This window comes from Lepidochelys olivacea (assembly GCF_965140295.1).
Source record: "Lepidochelys olivacea isolate rLepOli2 genome assembly, chromosome: 10".
Lineage (NCBI taxonomy): Eukaryota > Metazoa > Chordata > Testudines > Cheloniidae > Lepidochelys > Lepidochelys olivacea.
Window position 1 is genome coordinate 46,786,639 of NC_140420.1, and position 22,968 is coordinate 46,809,606.

The 22,968-nt window shown below is 54.6% G+C and overlaps 1 protein-coding gene across 3 annotated transcripts in view; it reads left to right on the top strand.

The window, feature by feature from the left end:
* The window catches only part of SHF (Src homology 2 domain containing F), a 74,101-nt gene extending 61,090 nt beyond the window's left edge, over nt 1-13,011 (top strand). For all 3 annotated transcript variants that reach the window (XM_084641456.1, XM_084641455.1, XM_084641454.1), the window contains one exon: nt 11,909-13,011. In XM_084641456.1, the coding sequence (XP_084497582.1) occupies nt 11,909-12,095 (187 nt within the window). In that variant the 3' untranslated portion in view covers nt 12,096-13,011. The remainder of the gene's footprint in view (nt 1-11,908) is intronic.
* Nucleotides 13,012-22,968: the final 9,957 nt, after the last annotated feature.

A 22,968-nucleotide genomic window follows, 5' to 3' on the forward strand; every position in this document is an offset into this window, starting at 1 on the left:
GTGCTGGGTGACTGCCGGATGCTGGGAATGGGCAACAGGGGATGGATCACTTGATAATTACCTGTTCTGTTCATTTCCTCTGGGGGACCTGGCATGGGGCACTGTCAGAAGACAGGGCACTGGGCTGGATGGACCATTGGTCTGACCCACTCTTATGACAGCTGGCTGTGGTATTTTAACAGCACGTCTCTGAAGTGCTCAGTTCCCTCCCTTGCATGCAGCCCAGGGCAGAGTGGCCAGCACATGGTCTGTTGCACCCCTTGGCCTCACGGGGGACTGAAGGGGGTGCTTCCAGAAGTAACTCACTGCCGTCCGTGTTTGGGCTTCCTATTTCCACGCCAGCATCCCTGCCTGTGGGCTGGCTTTGCTGCTTGGATCAGGGTCTCTGGTGCCACCAGCCATGATGGAGTCTGGGCAGGGTAATCTGAAGCACAGTACTGGCTCCCTTGGGGAGGGCTCCCTGCCCAGCCTCGCTCCCCATCTCTACAGCAGGTGCTTTCGCAACAGTGTTTTCCCCAGGAATTGAGATTAGGGGGGTGTTCAAATTTACAGCGGGGCGTGGGGGTCAGGGCCGATGAGGGGTGAGACTGTGAGGGTGAAGGTGGGCTGTATGGGACCATAGTAAAAACTGAAAAATGTTTCATGACCATTTTATTTGATTTTAAAATCATCACACGAATTAAAGTTGGCTACTCAAGCCTTCTATGAAGCACTACATCTACATCCTTCTTGGTTTCTTGTTATAATTTTGCACAACTCTGTTAATGAACTTCTTGAATGCAATGCATTCATCTTTGGTGGCTTCTTGTATGTCCAGTACTTCCATTCCTTCAATTGATATGCTCATTAGTTCATTCACATGATCAGGCAGAAGGTGACTTCTTTCAAAATGCAAAATTCTATTCAATGATGAAAAAGAATGCTCAGCTGTAGCTGTTGTGACTGGGAGTAGCAAGAGATGAATTCCTACTTCTTTCAGCCCAGGAAACATAAACACAAAGATCCATTCAAGCCACTAGTGATGATAAAAAAGAAGTTGAAGTCAAATCTTCATTCATTCATTTGTTGTAGGATATTCCACTCTGTGTTCAAATTCTCTATTCTGTCCTGATCCCATGGCAGCCTCATTGCTGGTAGTGCCTCACTCCACTCAACTGTTGCTGTTTTATAGGACAGGGATCTGTAAAAGCTACATAGAGATTGAGTAGAATCTAGAAGTCGCTGTTGTAGGTTTTTAAGACTCAAGTGTGTACTTTTTCAGTTGTCTTAACTAACACTTCTTGTCCACTTCACGTAAGGATTCAGTATAAATGCCTTCATTAGTCAACTTCTGGACTCAAATCTTTGCGTCTTCCAGTACTTTTTCAATGGATAGCTCTCTGATTGATCCAAATGTAGCTTCTATTTCTGGACAAAGATCTACTACTGTTGTAGCAGATACCTGGATGGCATTGTTTAATGACCCAAGTGGTTTCAACAGTAGACTTACAAGAGAGAGAATGGCAATAGTCTTCTCTGAACATAGTAGCAAAAGTAATCCACCAGCCTCACTACTTAGATCCATCCCATCTTGGTAGATACTTTCCAAAGCCAGTAATAACGGCTGGAGTAATTTTAAGACAACAGCCAAGGATCACTCATGAGAAAGCTAGAGGGTTTTCCCAGGTTGGACTAATTTGAACTTCAGTCCCAGTGTATCTTCTATATTTTCCAAGATATTCAGTCTTTTTGGACTCTTGCTGAAAAAAGAATATAATGAAGACATTAAATGTATAGCTTTTTAATGTCTTTTGAAGAGTCTGCAGCTCGTACTAGCGCTAGTTGGAGTAGATGGCCTCTGCAGTGTGTATAGGAGAGATTAGGGTTACGCTTTTCGCTGAGTAAAGACTGTGCTCCACCATGTCTTCCAGAGAAGTTTGCAGCTCCATCAAATGCACAAGCAGCCCTCTGTTTGGGGTCCCATTGACATGCATTTAACTCTTCTAAGATGTGGGTTGTCACAGATGCAGCCAATCTGTCTTCTATAACTTGACCATCTAGAAATGCATCCACTGGCCTACCACTGACATCAAGATAACGTACACAATGACTTAATACTTGATGCCCATTTGCATTGGTGCATTCATCAGCGATGTATGCACATTTTTTGAATGTGGTGGGAGAGTTCTTCACTTTTTCAACTGTCGAGACTTTCACTGTTGCACTACATGTGTCTAGCCAGTCAGTTGAGTTTCTTGCAGAAAGCTAGTGAGCATTTGCTGGTCTTGTTCGGAACCAGTGTTCAACTTCAGGATGAACAAGTGACAATGGACTTAACATTGGCCTCCAGTTTGTAGTGTGTGGTATCTCTTGCTTAAACAGAAAGTACGATGCCACGGCCATGTTTGTTCACATGAACTGTGTTGTGTCTCCAACATTCTCAACAGCCTCATTAACACTCACCGGTGTTGTCCTTGGTCAGTGGAGACTCAGAGGTCAGAGGTGCTTTCGCATGAGTTCATCTCCCAGGTGGGGGGCAAGAAAGCACCTTGCTCGTTCCTCCAGCTGTTCACTGTTCGCTCTGGCCACTGTTGTTCGTTGTGCTGCCGTTCACTCCATTGATCTGTTGCCAATGGCCCTGCAACGTCACCTTCTGCTGCCACCTGCCACTGTGACCTCTGCGAGTTGGTCTCTTGAGGTTCCAGCAGCTCTCAGTGATTTCAGCTGAGCTCTCAGTGGGGGAACCTCGCTGCTTGTGCAGACTGGGCCATCTCTGCCACAGAAACACTGTCCCACAGCAGGTCATGATCAGTGATTTCAGCTGTAGTGGTCACTTAACAGAACAAAGACTATCTATGGATCCTAATCAGCTCTGTCTTTAAACAGTGGAGAGGGGCAGGTTTAATAGTACTTGTGACTCAGGCAGACCATCAAGCAAAACACCTGTCCCCACCCTCTCTCTCTCTCTCTCGATGCCCTCCATCAGCACAGGCTAAGTACAGTTCTGCTGTCCTTTACTCGTACAATAAGAATAACAACATTTCGTTACCCTCCCCCCACCCCCACCCCGCATTCAAGTGATTTGTAACCCAACCCCAGCCAAAATCTATCACTTGGGCAACACAGCTCTGTTTGCTGGATACCTAGGTAGATTAGGTGTGAATGTAAATACAATCTGGTCCTGAAGCCTTTTCCCCCCCAACCCCCAGCTCATCACTAACTGTCAGGGAGAGCTCATTTAGACTTTGCTTACAAATCATAATTTGAAATTATTAGGTTGGCCAACATCACCGAAATGAATGCACTGACATTGTCATAAACTGCTGTACAAGGAAGCTAATCGATGTTCATACTTTTCAAATCTATTACACTTTTTCAGATACATGTATTTTATCATACACTGTATATGCTTTTAAAGTGTGTATTAATGTTTCAATTTCAATTCAGATTTCCAAACAATCACTAAATTGGCAACACTGCATGTAACTAGTTCACAAAACTGAGGGGGGGGGAATTCAGGAGGGGTAAACACCCCCATAGGGGGGTGTAGGGAAATTCCTGTTTCGCAACCTCGTGGCACCGTGCAAAGTAGCTCTGGCTCCACGACCTGCCTCCCCGACCCATGGCTGCTGTGCCTCATGTCAGGGAAAGCAGTGGGACTGAGAGTTCTGCCGGGTGGACAGCAGAGAGAGCAGAGCAGCACTGGACCGGTCTACCAAAGAGCAAACAAACAGGAGACATTGGAATTGCTCATTTATGAGCATAACTTTGAGTTTAGTTGGTATTACTGAGACCGGGTGGGATGAGTCACACAATTGGAATGTTAAAAATCAACAGTTATAACCTATACAAGACGAATCAAGTGGGCAAAAGGGGAGGGGAAGGGACACTCTGTCAAAAATGGTATTATCTGTTTCCGAGTCACTGATGACTTGGAAGAAAATTATCTTAAATGCGTATGGATCAATGTCCTAACAGATAAAGCACAAGATGCGATGTTAGTTGGTGTCTGCTACAGACCACCAAATCACACTAGAGAACAAGAGGACCAGCTCCTTATGTACTTATCTACAATGTGTAGGAATAGCACTTGCTGATCATGGGGGACTTCAGTTTGAGTGACAAATACTGGAGGTTTCATGGTCCCAGTACTAAAACATCCTTGGAATGTCTAAACATTATAGATGATAATTTCTTAACTCAGAAATTATTAAAGCCAACAGGGGGGAATTCTGTATTAAACCTCATCTTGACAATTCAAGACAAACTGATCACAGAACTGAGACTTAATGGTAGCTTAGGTGTAAATGACCGTGACTTGATCACGTTTATAATGATAAGCCAAATAAAGTCCAGACAAGTGATATATATATTTGGTGCTTTAATAGGGTCAGTTTCACAGAGCTGAAAACAATTATGAGCTGAATCAGCTGGGAGGAAGAATTTAGTCAGAAAAATATGACTGATAATTGAGAATCATTTAAAAACACCTGACTAGATGCTCCAAAAGCCACAATCTCACAACTGAGGACAGAAGGCTGAACTGGTTTAAAAAATAACCCAGTTTAGAGGGAAAGTGAAGGCAGCTGTAAAAAATTAAAAATATTTTACAACTGCCTATATAAAAAAAAACAAATGGAAGAAAGGAGTAGTTGATAGTAATGAATATAAATCAGAAGTTAGGAATTATAGAAAATTGATAAGGGAAGCCAAGAGACGCAAGGAAAAATCTATGGCCAGAAGAGTTAAGGACAATAAGAAAGAGGTTGTTTTAAAACAATATTCGGAACAAAAAGAATCCTGACAATTTTCAGAGTAACAGCCGTGTTAGTCTGTATTCGCAAAAAGAAAAGGAGTACTTGTGGAACCTTAGAGACTAACCAATTTATTTGAGCATGAGCTTTCGTGAGGTACAGCTCACTTCATCACATGCATACTGTGGAAACTGCAGAAGACATTATATACACAGAGACCATGAAACAATACCTCCTCCCACCCCACTCTCCTGCTTGTAATAGCCTGACAATGATATTAGTCCATGACTAGGTGGAAATGGTAGAATTATCAATAATAATGCAGAAAAGGCTGAGGTGTTCAATAAATATTTCTGTTCTGTATCTGGGGAAAAAACATGATATAGTCTCATAATGTGGTGGTGAGAACACTCTTTCCATTCCACTAGTATCTCTGGAGAATGTTAAACAGCAGCTACTAAAGTAAGACATTTTTAAATCAGCAGGTCCAGATACTGTGTATCCAAGAGTTTGAAAAGAGCTGATTCAGGAGGTTGCTGGATGTTTAATGTTGATTTGCAATAAATCTTGGAGCATAGGGCAGTAAGCTGATGTTGTGCCAATTATTAAAAAGGGTAAACAGGATGACCCAGGTAATTACAGGTCTGAGAGTCTGAATTGATCCTGGAGAAGATAATGATGTGACTGATACGGGACTTGATTAATAATGAACTAAAGAAGGGTAATGTAATTAATGCAAATCAATATGGGTTTATGGAAAATAGATCCTGTCAAATTAACTTGATGTCTCTTTTTGATGAGATTACAAGTTTGGTTGATAAAGATATTAAAGTTGACATAATATATTTAGATTTCTGTGGGACGTATGACTTGTGGCTGCATAACATTTTGATTTAAAATCTAGAATGATATAAAATTAACAGGACACATTAAATGGATTAAAAACTGGCTAACTGATAGATCTCAAAATGTAACTGTAAACGGGAAATTATCGAGCAGATGTGTTTCCAGTGGGGTCCTACAGGGATCAGTTCTTGGCCCTATGCTGTTTAACATAGTTATCAATGACCTGGAAGAACACACAAAATCCTCACTGATAAAGTTTGCAGATGGGACAAAAATTGGGGGAGTGGTAAATAATGAAGAGGACAGGTCACTGATACAGAGCGATCTACATTGCTTGTTAAACCAGGTATCAACAAATGATGTGTTTTAATACAGCTAAATGTAAAAGGATTCATCTAGGAACAAAGAATGCAGGCCATCCTTACAGGGTGGAGGATTCTATTCTGGGAAGCAGTGACTCTGAAAAAGATCTGGGGGTGTGGTGGATAATCAGCAGGACATGAGCTCCCAGTGCGGCGCTGTGGCCAAAAGATCCGATGCAATCCTGGGATGTGCAAAACTGGGAATCTTGAGTAAGAGTTGAGAAGCTATTTTACCTCTGTATTTGGCACTGGTGTGACCACTGATGGCATCCTGCGTGCATTCTGATGCCCACAATTCAAGAAGGATGTTGATAAATTGAAGAAGGGTTCAGAGAAGAAACATGAGAATAATTAAAGGATTAGAAAACCTGCCTTCTGTAGATACAAGGATCTTAATCTCTTTAGTTTAACAAAGAGAAGATTAAGGGGTGGCTTGATTACAGTCTATAACTACTTACATGGAAAACAAATATTTAATAATGGTAGTCCGATCTAGCAGAGAAAGATCTAACACCATCCAATGGCTGGAAGTTGGCTAGACAAATTCAGACTGGAAATAAGGCGTAAATTTTTAACAGTGAGAGTCATTAACCACTGGAACAACTTACTGAGGGTTGTGGTGGATTCTCCATCATGGGCAATTTTTCAAACAAGACTGGCTGTTCTCAAAGCTCTGCTCTAGGAATTATTTTGGGACTGGTCTCTGGCCTGTGTTGTACAGGTCAGACTAGATGATCACAATGGTTCCTTTTAGCCTTAGATCTATGACTGTACTCGTAGGGCAGGTGGGACCAGTGTGGTGATGGGAGCATGACAGAGCTAGGGGGCCTCATGTGTGAGGCGAGGGACTCCGCATGCAGTGTCTATTGGGCCCCATGCACTGTGCCATTGGCAATACGCTGCAGGGCTAGTGCTGCCAGCTCCTGCAAGATTGCCTGCTTCTCATACTGCCTCAGTGCCCCAAGTCAGGGGAAACTCCCAGCTCCTGCTGAATGAGGGATACGGGCTGGGCCATCCCTAGACATTTTAGTGCCCTACGCAGCACCAGGGAGGGGGCTGGCCCCAGGCCTCCGCAGGGGAGAAGGGGGCTGCACCCTAGGTCTGTGAGGGGCAGGAGCAGGCTTGGGGGGCAGGGGGGAAACCACCCCCCAGCACGAGCCGGCAGAGCAGAGCGGGATGGTGCCGGGTCACTCCACTTCCTGCTGCCCGGTGATTGCAGGGCGGGCCCGACCCCACGCTCATGAGGCGGTGGGAAGTGGAGTGACCCGGCCGCAGCCCACTCTGCTCCCCTGGCTCCCAGCCTTGGGACTTGGGAGGCAGGGGGGAACCACCCCCTCCCCCCCCCGACTCACCGGCTGCGACTGGGAGCCAGCGGAGCGGAGCATGCTGGAGCTGGGTTGCACTCCACTTCAGTGAGTGCAGGACGTGCCCAACCCCTGCTGCAGGCCCCCGGGATGTAGCTTAGGGGAAGGGGTGGAGCGGGGCAGGGCTGGGGCAGAGCAGGGATGGGAAGAGGCGGGGCGGGGGCAGAGCAGGGGCAGGGGCAGCTTTCCTGGCCTGCTCAGCCAGCTGGGTGATGGCGCTGGCTGCTGGAGCAGTACACAGCTGCATAGGGCACCAGGAAATTTGGGGCCATTTGGTGCCCTATGCAGCTGCGTAGTTTGTGGATGGGTAAGGAAGGCCCTAGATACGGGGTCTGAGTGTGAGCAAATGGCACCGAGCACAGGCAGCCCCGAAAGACCCGCCAATTGTGGCCTCCTGAGCCTGAAGCCAATCAAAGGGTGCGGGGGCTACCTCCGATATTTGCATGGGGCAGCGCAGCTCCCCAGGCACTCACCCCGCTGCTCCTCCAGGCCCGGCGTGGTCCTGCGAGCGGGGAGTGAATTGGGGTGGGAGCGGAGCTGGTTAGCGTCAGGAAGGCTGCAGGCCTGCCCAGCCCCATCCAATGCTGGGGGATGGTGACATAATGCAGGCTGGGGAGCAGAATAAAGCCACCCTGCCAAGCTGCATCGTTCTGTTCTGGCTGTTGCGGGGCAGGCAGGGGAAGGAGCTCCCCAGAGGGGTTGAACTCCAGGTCACTCCCTCCCTGCTCGGCTGCTTGGAGCATCAGAGCTGGCCACAGTGTGCCCACATACCAGGAGGACTCTGGTGTCGTTCTGATCTGCTTGCTTTGGTGAGTCAGCATGATTGGCAGCAGCAGGGCTGTGGCATGCCCTAGAGAAGGGCCCAGATCTGCTCCAAGAATGGATTTGGGGCAGGCCCTGTGGCCTGTATTGGGCAGGGCTCGGATAAGGTGGTCACAATGGTGCTTGCTGGCCTTGGAATTGCTGAGTCTGAGCCACCTGGGGCCCCCTCTAGTTCCTCCCAGCAGGCCTCGTTCGGGATCTCTGCCTGAATGCCCATGTCATCCGGTCAACACAGGCCCGTCGCTGCAGGGCTGGGTGCCTCTTCCTCTAGCTCGGTGCCCTGAGTATCAGAAGCAGTCTCCAGTGTGTGCCCTGGATGTGTTACCCTTCAACATCTGGCTGTGGCTCCCTGCCTGCCCAGTGAAATCCCTTTCCTCCTGCCTGGAGTGCCTATGGCTGTATAGAGACCCCGGTGCTCAGCGCTGTCCAGGATCAAGGCCATGGACTCTGGCCACCTGCTTTCCAGGTGCACCACTCCTCTCCTCTGGCCTGACTCTTGCCTGGAGCCCCGGGGCATTCGGTGCTTGGATTTCCTTCTCCCCTCTGGCTCTGGGGTCAGTGGCAGGCTAGCTGAGCGGGCCCCTACCTGGGCAGTGAGTCTCTGCAGAGCCTGGCTAGGGACAGCGGGGCTGGTGAGGGTCTTCTGGCAGTGGGAGAGATGGGAAGTTGCTCTTGTGACCAATTAAATGGTCTCTAGTCCTGACCCCGGGGCATTCCTCCATGTGCCCCCATGCAAGGGATCACCAGGAATGCTCCCCCTGCTCAGCAGCCAGTGCCTGAGCCCTGCTCTTTGCTCCCTTTGTCAGTCCCCACGGAGGTATCTGGTAGTCATTGCGTGGGATGGCTGCCTGCAGGGCTAATCCATTGCCTTCCATTCCCCTCTCTCCTCCATCAGGAATTAAGCAAGCAGTTTGTATGAGCCATTTGGAATAAACCTTGTGGTTAGCAGGAGCCCATATTCTATCTCTCTCTCTCTCTCTCTCTCTCTCTCTCACACACACACACTCACTCACTCACTCACTCACTCACTCTCTCTCTCTCTCTCTCTCTCTCTCTCCACCCCCACCCCGTGCCAGAGGTAGGCATTGGTGCTGCCTGCCCATGTCCTGGGGACCCTCTGTGCCACGTTTGCCAGCAGGGATCCAGGCATGAGCGGACGGTGGTTGGGGTAATGTCTTTGCTGAGCCAGGCATTCTGGGCTGGATGCAGGGCTCGCTGGGGACAGTCTCTGGTTGGTCACAATGGTCGCTTCTGGCCTTAACATCTAGGAATCGGTTCCAGCTGCCGTAGGTGTTAGTAGGAGTGTCTCCCACACACCCGGGCTGGAGTTGGGCTGCTGTAATGGGAACCATTTCACCTCTACAAGTGGGTTTTATTGTCTGCCTCTGGGAGCCTCCCAAGGAAGAGGAAGGTCCATTCTGGAGGGAGGGTGGGCGGCCAAGAGCCTGCCCTTTGCCACCATGTGACCTGGCACAAGTCACTATTCTGCTCCGGGGTCAGTTTCCTGGTCAGGGTGGATCCTGGCTGCGAGGAGCTATTAGGGCAGGGATTGCTGCTGCCGGCTCCTGGAGGGAGCACCAGCGATTCTGCAGTTATGGCTGTGCTTTGGGCTCTGTCGTGGGTAAAATTCCCATACTCGCCTTTCAGGCTGATGTTGTCCAGGCTCGGCTCCGAGCAGCATTGGTTGGAAGCTGCAGCTGTTCTGACCTGCAGGAGAGTGGCAAAATACCCCTTTGCAAACCGAGCATCCCCTGCTGGCGGGCAGGGGCTGGGACTTAGCACCTTCCACCACACTGCTGGGCTGCTGCTGGGCATGCTCAGTGTGTTCACACGAGGCTCTTGCTGCTACACTCCCACTACCCTGCCCTGCCGCAGCACCAGTGGTTTGCAGGAGAGTGGCTTGCCAGGTGCATGGGGTTGGGTTTCCCAGTGATGCCCAGACACCTCCCATGGTGCTTTGCATGGTCTAAGAGCCTGGCTAGGAAGAGTGGCTCTGCTCTGCCCTGCAGCATGGGTGAGTCCCCAGGTGGCAGGCTCTGCTTCCCCACCTCCCTCCTCACAACCCCTGCCCACAAAGGACTGCGGCAGTCCCCAGCTGGCACGCAGTCCCTCGGGGCCATGCCTAGCTGGCACAGCTCAGAGCAGCCCCCAGGCTGACTGGGGCTGGGCAGAGAGCAGCTAGCATCAGCTGAAGGCACTGCGAATGTGGACAGGCAATCAGTGCCTGGAGCACTGTAATGATCCACAAGCGGGCAGAGTAGAGGCTGGGCATTAGTGTTTCCTGCAGGACTGGTGCAGCCCCAGCTGGCCCAGCACATGGTACAGAGCTGGGCTTCACCTCAGGCCCTTCCTGCCTCCCCTCGCTGGGAGCTGCCTGCCTCAGCTCAGTCTCTGCAGCAGCACAGCCCCCACCCCAGAATGGCTCAGCTCCTGAGCTCGCAAATGGATTTGAAACCCATTCCACTAATGCAGCCATCAATCCATCGCGGGCACGGCCTCCGCTTGAGTCGCAGCTGCTGCACGGCAGCGGCAGGGGGGAGGGGACTGGCCGCAGCGCAGAGCTGGAGATGGCTCAGCCTAGCTGCCGAGGCTGCTCGTAAGCTATCAATATTTTGTGGTAATGTGCATTCCAGATGCTGCAGACAGGCTGTGGCGCTCCTCGGAGACACAAATTAATAGCAACAGGGCCATTAGCCCGTCACTTGGAATCAGCGGCTGTGGCATTATCTTCCCATGCGGCTCAGCCGGCGCTGGGCCTCGCTGCTCCTGAGGGAGGCTGATGGGATTTTGCACAGGCCTAGGCAGGAAGCGGAGTCGGGACGGGACCTGCTTTCTGGGTCAGGCTGAGGCCCAAAGAGAAGAAGCTGCTGCCCTGGAATGGGCAAGGTGTTCCTGGCATGCGGGTCTGAGGCTGGCAGTGACAGACTGCGCGCTCCCCACTCCTACCGGGCGGGTCGTGGGCAGCAGGTGAACGAGCTCGCAGAGAGCTCCCTGAATGCTAAGAGAGCGTGTGCCCGTCAGCGAGCTGTCCCACAGCAAGTCAGGACCCAGTGGTTCTGCCGCTGGGCCATACAACTGCCCGTGGGTCTGCGGAGCCCTTCTCACAACAGGGAGTGGTGTCTGGCCAGTGCCCAGGGCCTGGTCCTCAGTGGGGCCTCTGAGAGCTACTGTAATCCAATCACCAACGGGGGGGGGGGGAGCAGAGGGTTGTGGGAAGGTGCCAGGAGATCTTAGATTTCCTCCCCCCCCCCCCCGCCCCGGGGATCCAGACAAGGGGATTTGCCGCTTTCCAAAGAGCTGCTAGCCCTGTGTTCCTGGCAAAGCCCTGCTCCCCAGCACCTGCTGGGGCTGCCTGGCCGCCAGGCTGTGCAGATTGTGCCTGAACCCAAAAGTCCTGTTTAGTGCCTTTGGCGCACTAAGGCACCCTTCGCTCAGACAGCTGCTCAGCAGGCCTGGCACGAATGAGGAGTGGCCCTTACTTGAACCCAGGACCCTGCTGCAGGGGGCCAGCAGGCAGGAGCTCCCGATAACTGGGATGTTTGTTTTCTGCATTAGTTTAGTGCTGCGTGGGGGCTGCAGGTGTAGCAGCCGGCCAGGGCTGAAGCAGCCTGGTGTGTGGAGCTCGGCACCCCCTTGCACTACGGTCCCATGCTGGAGGGCAGGGCCAGCTGGCTGGTGGCACTAGTGAGCTGTGTGGAGGGCATGCTGCACCGGCGCTGGGCAGAGCAGGGGGGTGGCACTGCACCTCTCTAATCCTGGCTTTGTCTCTTTCTCCTGACAGGAGCAGCCAGGGTTTCATGCACATGAAACTCTCCCGCACCCAAGAGAACAAATACGTGCTGGGCCAGAACAGCCCCCTGTTTGACAGCGTGCCCAAGATCATCCACCACTACACCAGCCACAAGTTGCCCATCAAGGGGGCTGAGCACATGTCCCTGCTCTACCCAGTGGCTATCCGAACCCTATAGCCTGCTGCGCAGCAGGGAGGTGTCCATGGAGCACCCAGCCTGGGCCTGGCATGTGCGCAGCTCTCCCAGGGAGGCCCACCATCAGTCCTGGCTGGGGCAGAGCCAGGGAAGGGCTCCGGACAGCTGGCCAAAGTACAGACTCACTGGTACAGCTGGCTCTGGGCCCGGCGCTGGGAGTGGCCGGACCACTAGCTGCACTCTGGCTTCTTGCCAACACAGTAGGACGCTTCCCAAACCCTAGGGGATGCGCCCCTTCTCTGGGACCAGCTTGTGTACATACCCCCATGGAAAGACCCAGGTCCGACTACCACTGTGTCCACCGCCTCCTCGCTGGTCTCCTGCCTGCAGGCCTGGCCCAGCTGGCTCCCATGGTTCCCGTTGCCAGGGCTGGGAAAAGAACAGGGGCCTGGTGGAGTCCCAGGGACCAAGGGGGGAATTGGGAGATAATTTATTGCTAAGGCAGGTAAGTGGCCCCTTTCCAGAAGTGCCGAGACCCCTGGCAGTGCTGGCCTGCCCATAGGCAGTGTGAAGAAACTGAGGGGATGTGCCCATTGTGTATGCCTACACACACCCACACCCCGATATCACAGAAAATTCCTAACACATTTTTCCACAGCAGGAATAAGACCAGGGGCGGGGGGTGCTAGGCCTGCTCCTGACCTGACCCCGGCCCCCATTGCATTAGAGGGGGCAGTGAAAACCGGATTGAGCCTGCTGGGCTGCTGCTGTGAGACTGTTTCACCATGGAAGAGGTTGTTGGAAGAGGACCACGCCGCGGGACAGGCCAGGTGGCTAATTGGCACAGCTCACTGCAGAGCTGGGTCCATGGGCCCAGGACAATCCGCTACCCTCCTTGGCCAAATGTACACACTGAGTGTGCCGTACCAGCACCCAATAAAGTCATGCAAAGCTGTCAGCCACCCTCCCTGTGAGACGCGGTGCTCGCATGCACCTATGCAGCTACAGCTCATGGGGTCTCAAATGATGGGGCTTCCCGGGGAGCTGGGCTGGGAGGGGACACCTGTGAGAAGGTTGCTACCCCTCCCCCTGACATTGCGTGGCCGTCTGTTCCCCCAGTTTGGGGCTGGGGGGGATTTATTCCTGCAGCATCACCTGGCCAAGAGGGAGGCTGCCAGCCCTTCCCTTTGGAGGGTGGAAAGGCCTGGGTCACCGTCAGTGCACACTCGGCCCCGTAGTGTTGAGGGTCCTCCTCCCCAGGACCGATGGCCAAGCTCCTCCAGCTGTTCCCGTTGTGAGGATGGAGAGGAGCCAACAGGCTGTTGGCTAGGAGACCCAACTCTGGACAGGAGGCAGCCTGGACACCTTGCAGCCTGTCAGTGGGATTGAGCAGGAGCTAACTCCAACCTTGGGCCGAGCCAGACTCCAGCCAGGTCCATGCTGAGGAGCAACCCCCAAGCATGGGGCAGAACTGCAGGTATGTGCATCTGGTGCAGGATTTGCCCTGGGTGTGTGCCCAGCCTGGCCTGGGGAGACAGGGCCCAACCTGCTGGCTGCTGTGGAAGCACCTGACCACATCAGCCTGACCTCTACAGACAGCCCCCAGTGAGTTCTCAGGGCTGGAGGTTGGGGGGCTGAGCCCAAGCTTTGCAACAACTGAGACCTCCTTGCATCTGCTGGCTCAAGGGTCCCACTCCCCATCCCTTGCAGCACTGCACCTCCAGACACCCCTCAAGATGGGCTTCCCACCCCATGTCCAGCCAGGGTCAAGATGGCACAAATGGGGGTGCACTGGGAGGCTAGGGACAGTTGGGGGTGAACTCAGAAGGGAACCCACTCAGTCTCTGGGTCTGGGAGATGCAAGGGGGTTTCTGGCCTGTCTCCTGGGCCGGGCATTCCTGGGCTGGCAGATCCCAGGGCTGGATACATCAGGGGTCTCCTGGCTGTTGCACTGCTGCCAGTCTCCTCGCCACTGCAAGCTTGACTCTGCATGCAAAGTCACGGGCAGTGCAGGGGTCCAGGAGGGGCTGTCTGGTACTGACCCCTGCCCTGCCAGAGCCCTGTGCTGGGTCAGGGGGTTCTCTGCCCACCCCACCCCCATCCTGCAGCCACCCCCCACAGGGCAACGAGTTAGCCCTCACAGTGCTCTCCAGGCTCTTCCTCACCGCCCCGCTCAGCTAGTGCTCCCTGCGTAGGAAGCTGATGAACAGCAATGAAACTGTCTGGCTGATGGACCATGCTCCGATAGCTACACAGTCAAGATGGGCAGCTTGCTCATCACTGGTACAGCAAGCAGTAAAGCCGATGATTGTTTCTGAACACAAGCATTCATCTAACTGCTGTGCAAGGACCGGACAGAGACCGTGTGGCCAGGGGCACACCCACATCCACTACTATGAGCCCACAGGGACAGCTGGTCCATCATCACCAGGCCTGCCACAGGGCCTGCATCCTTCTTCACTTACTGTCCAGGAGCAACTAAAGTTTGTGGGACGGAGCATGCACGACTGCCTGCTGAAGCAGCTGACTCCAAACATTGTAGCCCATGTTACCTGGAATAAAAGCCAGCTGAGAGATCCCCAAACGTGGCCAATGGGGAATCGTCAGCCGGGATGTTTCTGGTGGTGCCTCCCAGGGATGTGTTCTCAGCCCAGTGCTATTCAATATCTTCATCGATGGTCTGGAAGGAAACACCAACTCATTGCTGGCAAAGGGCGCAGCTGATGCCGAGGTGATAAATAACAGCAACAGCTAGCCAGTTCTACTGAGCCCAGCAAGCGGGACGCAAATGTGTCTCAATAGGGCCAAATGCCAGGTCATCCATCTAGGAACACCAGCCATCCCTGCAGAATGGGGGCCTGTAGCCCAGTCACGAGGGACAATGGAAAAGAGCCATTGTTGCAAACAGCTGAACATGAGCTCCCACTGCCGGGAAAGCTGGCTGCACTAACAAGGGAATGCTGAACACCAGCAGGGAGCTGGTGTGGCCTCCAACCAAGGGGTTAGGGAGACCAGTATTGGGGCGGGCTGCTTGGAAAATAAGACCGCTGCTTCACAAAACACATTGAGGTTTTGTTCTGCATCAGAATGAAGCAGCCCTTTCAGAATTTGTCACAGCAAACAAAAAAAAAAACAAAACAAAAACCACAGCATGGCCACTAGCCCCGTGAACACCCTTGAATCAGGCAGAGGAGCGATTTAAACCTGCATCTTCCATATCCCAGGTGAGTGCATGCACCCCCAGGCTATAGAGCCAAATCTTTCTTGTTGAAGCTGTTTCCTGTGTAAATCACTCTATAGTCATTGGCCACAAGCAAAAGGCAGCAAGCAAATGATTCTGCAGCCCAGTACTTGCCTGGGACATGGGAGCCCCAGGTTGAAGGCCTTACTCCAAGTCAGGCAGAGCTGTTGGCTCATCTGCGGTGCATCTCTCTGGTTTTGCCCACAAATTCCACCCTAGCCCTGAGAAAGTTTGGTTGAAACAGAAAGTTGGTTTTGACGAATCACCATTTCCCAACGAGAGAACATTTTGATGCCAACCTCCATGCAGCTCCATGTGGCACTTCAAAGAGCACTGGGACAAATTGCTGAGGGAGCCATGGGACTGAGAGGTGGTGGGAAACCAGATTGGATAGGAGGGACTAATGAAGCGCCAGTGGGTTAGCTCAGCAGAGGCATGTACCCACATAGGGAAGCTTTCTAGCAGCTGAGGGCTCTTTAATCTCATGGCCAGAGACAGAGTGAGGGCCAGCGGCTGGGAGGTGAAGCTGGATGGACTTGAACAGGAAACAAGGCCCAAATGTTGAACAGGGAGGAGAATTAAACACTGGAGCAGCTCCTCTAGGGACACTGGGAGTCTCCATCATGTGGGGGTGCTCAGTGAAGACTGGGCTTCTTTTTAGCACTTGGGGGGATGTAGGAATCTCTGGGGAGAGTCTCTGGCTTGTGCTGGGCACAGCCTAGATGATCACACTGGGCTTTCTGGCCTTGGTATCTAGGAAAGAAAATGGCAGAGAATCCCAGGCAATGTTCATGAGCCCCCTCCCGCGACCATGCGTTGTGGAGCTGTGCGGGCATTAGTGAATACTCATGGCAGCATAGCAACAGCTACGTGAGGAAGCAGCCAACCTCATCTGTGCTCAGAAATCCGTTAGGGACATGGGGCGGGGCAGCTGCTGGTGTTCTGCCTGCGAACGGGCTGTAGTGTGTGAGCAGGGCAAGTGTCCATGGCAGGCGCACTGCATGGTGGAGTTCTGCTCCATGTCCCGTGCACAGAGTCCTGCTCTGGTGAGGGTGCCACGGGGGAAGACAAGCAGAAATACAAGCGGCAGTCACAGCCCCCGCTGACCCCCCCTGCTGGGTGCCCAGCACATGGGGTGGGGGGCAGGACACCGGGACAGAAATGCAAACTCCCAGGCCAGTCAGTCCCTGACCCCCCACCCTCAACCTAGGCCAGTTAGTCCCTGATTTCCCTCCCTCCCCACCCCCATGTGGGCCAGTTAGTCCCTGATCCTCTCCTCCCCCCCGCCAACCTAGGCTAGTCAGTCCCTGATTCTCCCCCCAGCCAGGGCCACCCAGTTACTGACACTCCCTCCACCAAGTCACTGACTTGCTGACCCACTCCCACTCCCGCCACACACGCTCACAGCTGGGCCAGGCAGCTGCAGAACCCCACAAGCAAATCTTGCTGATCTGCCTGGCATTAGACACCCATGGCTGGCCCAGGCTAAGAAGCTGTTTAATTGCTGTATAAATGTTCCCACTTGGGCTGCAGGCCGAGCTCTGGGACTCTCCCACCTCGCAGGATCCTAGCGCCCGGGACTGAACTCGGCAATGAACCAGCCCCCTTAGCCTGAACCACCCAAGTCAGCTGGCACGGGCCAGCCATGAGTTTTGAACTGCAGTGTAGACATACCTTGGGTGTGCAGGGCCATGGGCCAGGCTAACAGAATGCCCCAGCTGTGGAGACTGATGGTTCCCTTTGCTCTCTGGTGGGAGTCTGGGGGTGTCGCTGCGGGAGAGCCCAACAGATGGCAATGTTGGGACACAAGCTATCGCCTGAACCAATATGCAAATACCGTTCCTGACACCAGTACCTGGATTTACTAGCTGATACTGAGTGGGCTGTGCTACTGCCCTGGCCTTCCCTGGGGGGCCAGCCAGTGCCAGGTGTCCCAGCAGCATAAGGGTCACCAGCCAGGCCATTCCAGAGAGGCTGAGCCATCACCAGCCCCAGAGCGCAGTGTTTTGGCCAAGCCAGTCCCTGGAGCTGCATGACAGATGCTGGTCTCAGGTGCTGTCTAGAGGCTGGGCACTGCTCACAAAACACCCAGCTGGAGATGCTGCCAGCTCAAAGGGCAAGCCTGCCCATTCTCCCGCATTGTCCTTCATTAACGTAGCATTTGCCCTCAGCACACACTTCTAGTCTTCTTGTAAAATGAAATCAGGGCGAAACCTCAGTGCTCATCAGCAACCCTACAATAACAAACCTGCGTGCACAACCTAGGGCTCCTCAGCATCCCTACAATAACAAACCTGTATGTGCAGCTTAGAGATCATCAGCAACCTTACAATAACAAACCATGTGTGGGATAAAGAGTGAACAGTTGGCTCTTAAAGGGCAGTGGACTCCAGCTGCCAGGGTGCACTGTCCCTGCCATGGCTGTGGCATTGGAGGGGCATGGGTTGGTGAATGCACCCAACCTGCAGGGAGAGGCTCAGGGAGCATGCCAGCAGGGGCCCCGCTACAGCTGGGCAACACTTTTTCAGAAAAATAATTAGTCACTGAAAAATGCATCTGTGGCTCTCTCAAACTGTTGGCAAATTTGCTGCATAGTTTGGGCCTTGAGAACATGTTTTGCCAGGTAGTGGCCTCCTTGGGAGCCTTTAGCCCCATACTTAGAGCACTTACCTCACATGTGAAGCCACAGGTGTAATTCCGTCCTCTGCCTGCTGTAGACTAGCAGATTTGAACCTGGGTTTCCTACCGACCACCCGAACACACTGACCCCTGAGTGTGAGAATAACTTGGTGGCTTGTGGCCAAAGCTCGTGCTGCTGATCCAGGGGGCAAGGTCTTGAATTTGGGTAGACAGGGAGGCACAAGGAGGAATGGGCCATGAGCCATCCATGAATCGCTGGGTGTCCCCTATGGGTTCAGACCTGAGTGTTGGATTGGGTACTGGTGCACGCATGGGATGGGGTCTGGCTTTGGGAGTAACATAAGGGGGCCACTCTGTGATCGCCACAATCAAGGCAGCAGCTAGCGGGTGGATTTGCTGCAATTGCAGGGAAGAGAGGCTGACCTCACTGGGATGAGTCAACCTCCCCGCCCCAGGACCCACACCCTCCCAGGAACGGAAGCTGATCTGATGGCAAAGAGCCAAGGAGCCAACACAAAACCAGCATGTGGATGAATCACACTGAGCACCCCAGCTGCCATGCATGGACGTGAAGGGGGCCACGGGCTTGGCGCGGTGTGTGTGTGTGTGAGGGCTCTGGGTGCTGGGTAGAGACTGGGGGTCAGAGCTGCAGACACTGAGCAAGGGGCGGGGAAGAAGGAATCCCAGGGGGTTCTATGAGTAACTGTAAACTCATTCATCAGGACAGCAGGATCTTGGGGGTGGTGATGGGTCCTTGCAATGCAAAGTGGTCAGCCTAGGGCTCCACCCTGGGTGCCTGCAGAATGCTGTAACAACCCCCACTTCCTTCAGGGAGCATGGACAGACAGATGCTTTGGGGCCAAAATCCCTTGGGGGCCCAGGGAAATGGCTTTTGCCCACCCAGCCAGGTGCAGTCTGAGCCACAGGAGCTGCCATAGCATTTTGGAGGCTGCACAGGGAGAGGTCAGGTGTAGCAGGGTTTGTGCTAGGGCCTGCCATGGGGCCAGGGGACCAGCAGGCACCCCAGTATGTAACAACTCTCAGAGCAGCCCTCTGGTGGCACCAGGGCCCTTCTGCCTTCCTGGGGCAGATCCCAGCCTCAGCCACACACAGAGGTGGATTATGGTTTCCTGTGGCCCTGGGCCAGAGCCCCTGGCCCCTCCCCACCCCTTCAGCCTATGGTCAGGCCCCCATTCCACCCTTTCTGCCTGTGGCCCCACCCATGGCCCCACCCCTTTCTGCCCCTTTCTGGGGCCTGCCCCTATTCCACCCAGTGTCCCCCCCATTCTGCCCCCCCTCACTGTGGCCCCAAGACCATAGAAGTTCTGTCCCCACCCCACCCCCCGCCACGACCCCAGGCTGCAGCACGGATTGAGATCTCCCCCAGCCCTGAAGCTGCTGCAGGTAGAGAAAGATCCTCCAGTCCTGGGGCCACAGCGGGGGTGTGGGTGCTGGGGCTTCCCCTGCCATCCCCAGTGCTTCTGTTGGAGAGCGGGGTCGGGTGTGGGGGCTTCCCCTGCAGCCCTGCAGCTTCTGCTGGGGACAGGGTTGGGGGCACGGGGGTCCACACTGGTTAGTGCGTCAATCTGAAAAGAAAAGGCCCTGCACCTGCCAGGGCCCTTCAGATGAGTAGCAAACCCTCCCTGACAGCTGACGAGCCCCAGCCTGCCTGCTTCTTCCCTGATGGCTGCCAATGGGACAAAGTGCTTCATCAGGGGGATTCTTCGCAGGAGTGGGGAGCCCTCTGAGTCAAGGCTCTCTGAGCTCCTCCATGGCCAGCCCTGCCAAGGACACTCTTGGCCTCTCCGGGTCTTCCCCCAGAATCGCGCTGCAGTTGCGCATGGCCACCAGTGTGAGGCGAGCTGCTTTCATCCCACCTAAAGGACCGAACAGGACCTCTTAGCCTTGAGGTCAAAGGGAGCTGAACTGGAGCCCAGCCAAACTCCCACGGGCCGGGCTGGCCCGTCAACTTCACTGCGCAGCTTCACGGATAGGTGGCGCTGTGGCCATGAAGCTACCCAGCCCCGGGGTGCAGGGTGTGGGCACACAGGGATGCGCCGCTTGGACTGGACAGAATCACAGAATCCTGGAATCTCAGGGTTGGAAGGGACCTCAGGCGGTCATCTAGTCCAACCCCCTGCTCAAAGCAGGGCCGACCCCCAATTTTTGCCCCAGATCCCTAAATGACCCCCTCAGGGATTGAACTCGCAACCCTGGGTTTAGCAGGCCAATGCTCCAACCATTGAGCTCCCCCCCGCCACAGCTGGGGTTGGCAGCGGTCTTTTCCCTGCTCCCAGGGCTGAGTTGGGGCCCCAGGGCCGATTCAAAGCATTCTCGGTCCCCGGTGAAGTGCAGTGAAGGGGGGGGGGGGGGCTGCAGCTGGCCTGGCCCGTTTCTCCCCCGCAGTCCGAGCGCGCCCCTGGGTTGCTCCTGGGCGCGGGGACGGCCCGGCCCATCCCGCTGAGGAAGCGTGTCGGCTGCTTTCGCGACGAAGCGACACGCACGCCCGGCGCCCCCGGCCCGGCGCCCGCGCTCCCGGGACAGCGGCTGCCGCGGCTCTGCCGGCCTGGAGCGTTGAGCCCCCTTCAGCAAACAGGGTCGGCGCTTGGGAGCCGGTGACGGAGCCCCGTGCTGGGTAAGGAGCCCCCGCCCGAGCGGGGCCGCGCAAGGGGCACGGGTCATATTGCTATGGCAAGGTGGCCGGTATAAGAGGAGAGGGGCGGCGAAGCCTCCCCTGTGGCCCCGCCGCCGCCCCGCTGCTTTTGAGCTCATGGGCGCCTGGGCTGCGGTGGCCCTGCCCGCGCTTCACCCCCAGCCCCCCGCCCCCCCCAATGCCCAGCCCTGCTCCCCACCTCCGCTGAGGCCCCCGCCGCTTGCCGAGTCGCTCCTCTCCTCCACTGGGGGCTCGGGGGGGGGAGGGGAGATGCGGTTAGCAGCAGGTGCCGGGGGGGTCTCGGGGGTGCAGGGGTTGGAGCAATTCAGCGGGCGGGGGGGGGAGCGGGGGGAGGAGGGGAGGGATGTGGCGAGCGGGCAGTTGCGGCCTTGCGGGGCGGGGGGGGGGAGCGATTCGGCATGCGAGGGGGCCTTTGCGGGAGGGGTTGGAGGGGAGGAGGGATGTGGCGAGGGGGGGCCGCGTGTAGATGCGGCCTGGGGCGAAGCGGGGGTGGAGTGGGGGCAGGGCCTCGGGGGGAAGAGGCTGAGTGGGGGCAGGGCCCCGGGGGGAGCATAGGGCGGGGCCGCAGTGCGGGCGCGGGGGGAGCTTCGAGCCCTCGGGCCAGCCTCCCCAAGTGCCGGAGCCACGCGCCACCCGCGCATGGCAAGCTTCATTCTGAACTCCCTGGACTCTGGCAATTGAATCCCTCTCTCCTACAGAACGGCTCCGGCTCCGGCTCCCTGGAGAGGGACGGGGAAATGAAGAGGAAGGAACTCAGCGGGCCTTCTCTTGGCAGGTGATGGGGGAGTGGCCCGTGGGGCTGCTGTGGGGACAAGGGCATTCCTCAGTTTCCACCGAGTATCTTTAAGCTCCTCACCAGTAACAACAGCTCCTGCTTGCATGAGCTACTCCTTCACTGTGTGCCTAGCCGGAGTCCCAGCTGGCCACGCTTTGGCCCAGAGTCCCAGCCCCACCTCTAAGCCTATGCTTGCATGTCTGAGCATGCAGAGTTTTGTGTATGCACAATCCTTGCATTTTCACATGCAAAGAACACTGCAGACTGGGAGCCAGCCGTCCAGCACCCTGGATCCAACGAGCTCCTACCTGTGCAAGCAAGGCCAGGACAGAGCGTGCAGGGTCACAAAGTGCTGTGCAGGCCAATGCAAAACTGGGCCAATCAGCTGTGGGCTCTCATCCAAAAAGTGTGTCTCTGTGTTCTTCCCCCCACTATTACCACGTTACAGACAGGGTGTCAGAGGGAAGGGTATGGGGAGATTTCTGTGGTGCACTGGGTTGGGCTCAGCAGGAGAGACAAATACGCTGGAAATTGCTTCTCCATCTCTCCTTGAATTCCTTAGCCACTCCATTGCTGTGGCTTGAGTTGTATGGAAGTGGAGACTGGGACATACACTCCTTGGACACAACATATCTGCCTCATGCCAGCTCAGGGCCATTATGGAACAGCTGACGCTTCTTATCTGCTCCTGTTGCGGATGTGCGGGTTATGAACAGGACAGGGTGCCAGGTCTGGCTCTTTGCGCACCAGGGTGGCATTTCCCATCAGTTAAATATCCCAGGGTGGCAGGGAGCGGTGCTCAGCAGGGGTCGCACAGCCACGCCCCAGGGATATCATCCCCCAAGAAGGGTGTCCCGGAGTTGGAAGACAAAGGGGAGAACAAAGAGAGCGAACCAGACCTGGAGTCCATCACAGCTTGGATGGCCCATCATGGCACTGGTTTGACCAGGCTGGACTGTGGCTTAACTTCTGCCTCTTTCTGCTAACCCAAGGGCCATCAGATTCTCTGGCTAGGTGACTGATAAATTGTTCCCATATTTTGCAAAAGCTTCCTGTGTTGCTGTAAATACTCCCTGAGAATATATCACCCCCTGAAGGGGGACCGTACATGTCTCCCGCAGGGGTCTGGCTTGGCTGGATTCGCTGCAGGGAATGCTGGTGCTGAAGGCCCAGTCTTGGAGGCCACCAGCCTGCCCTGGTGGAACCATAGGGCTAGAGGGGTCACTATCAGGAGACTGGTGACAGACTGGGGCATAGACCAGACCCTGTGACTCTGTGACAACAGATATGGCGGGCAGAACCCAGATCGTGTTGCTGGGATCCTTCTGCACTGTCCCTCTTAGACAGGTGTCAGGGTAGGGGGCCAAGGTAGATGGGGCTGCAGGAACGGTCATGGTCGAGCAAAGGAGGAAATGTGACTGGGGCGAGGCAGGAAGGGCTGTGTAGGCTGGAAGAGGATCTGGCCAAGCAGCTGGCCATCCAGATCTCAGGTAATTTCTAGGTAAATAAACTAAATCAAATCTGAGCTAGTTCCAGGGGACACTGGTCCCAGAGACCAGCTCTCTCATAAAATCCCCGTCCCCAC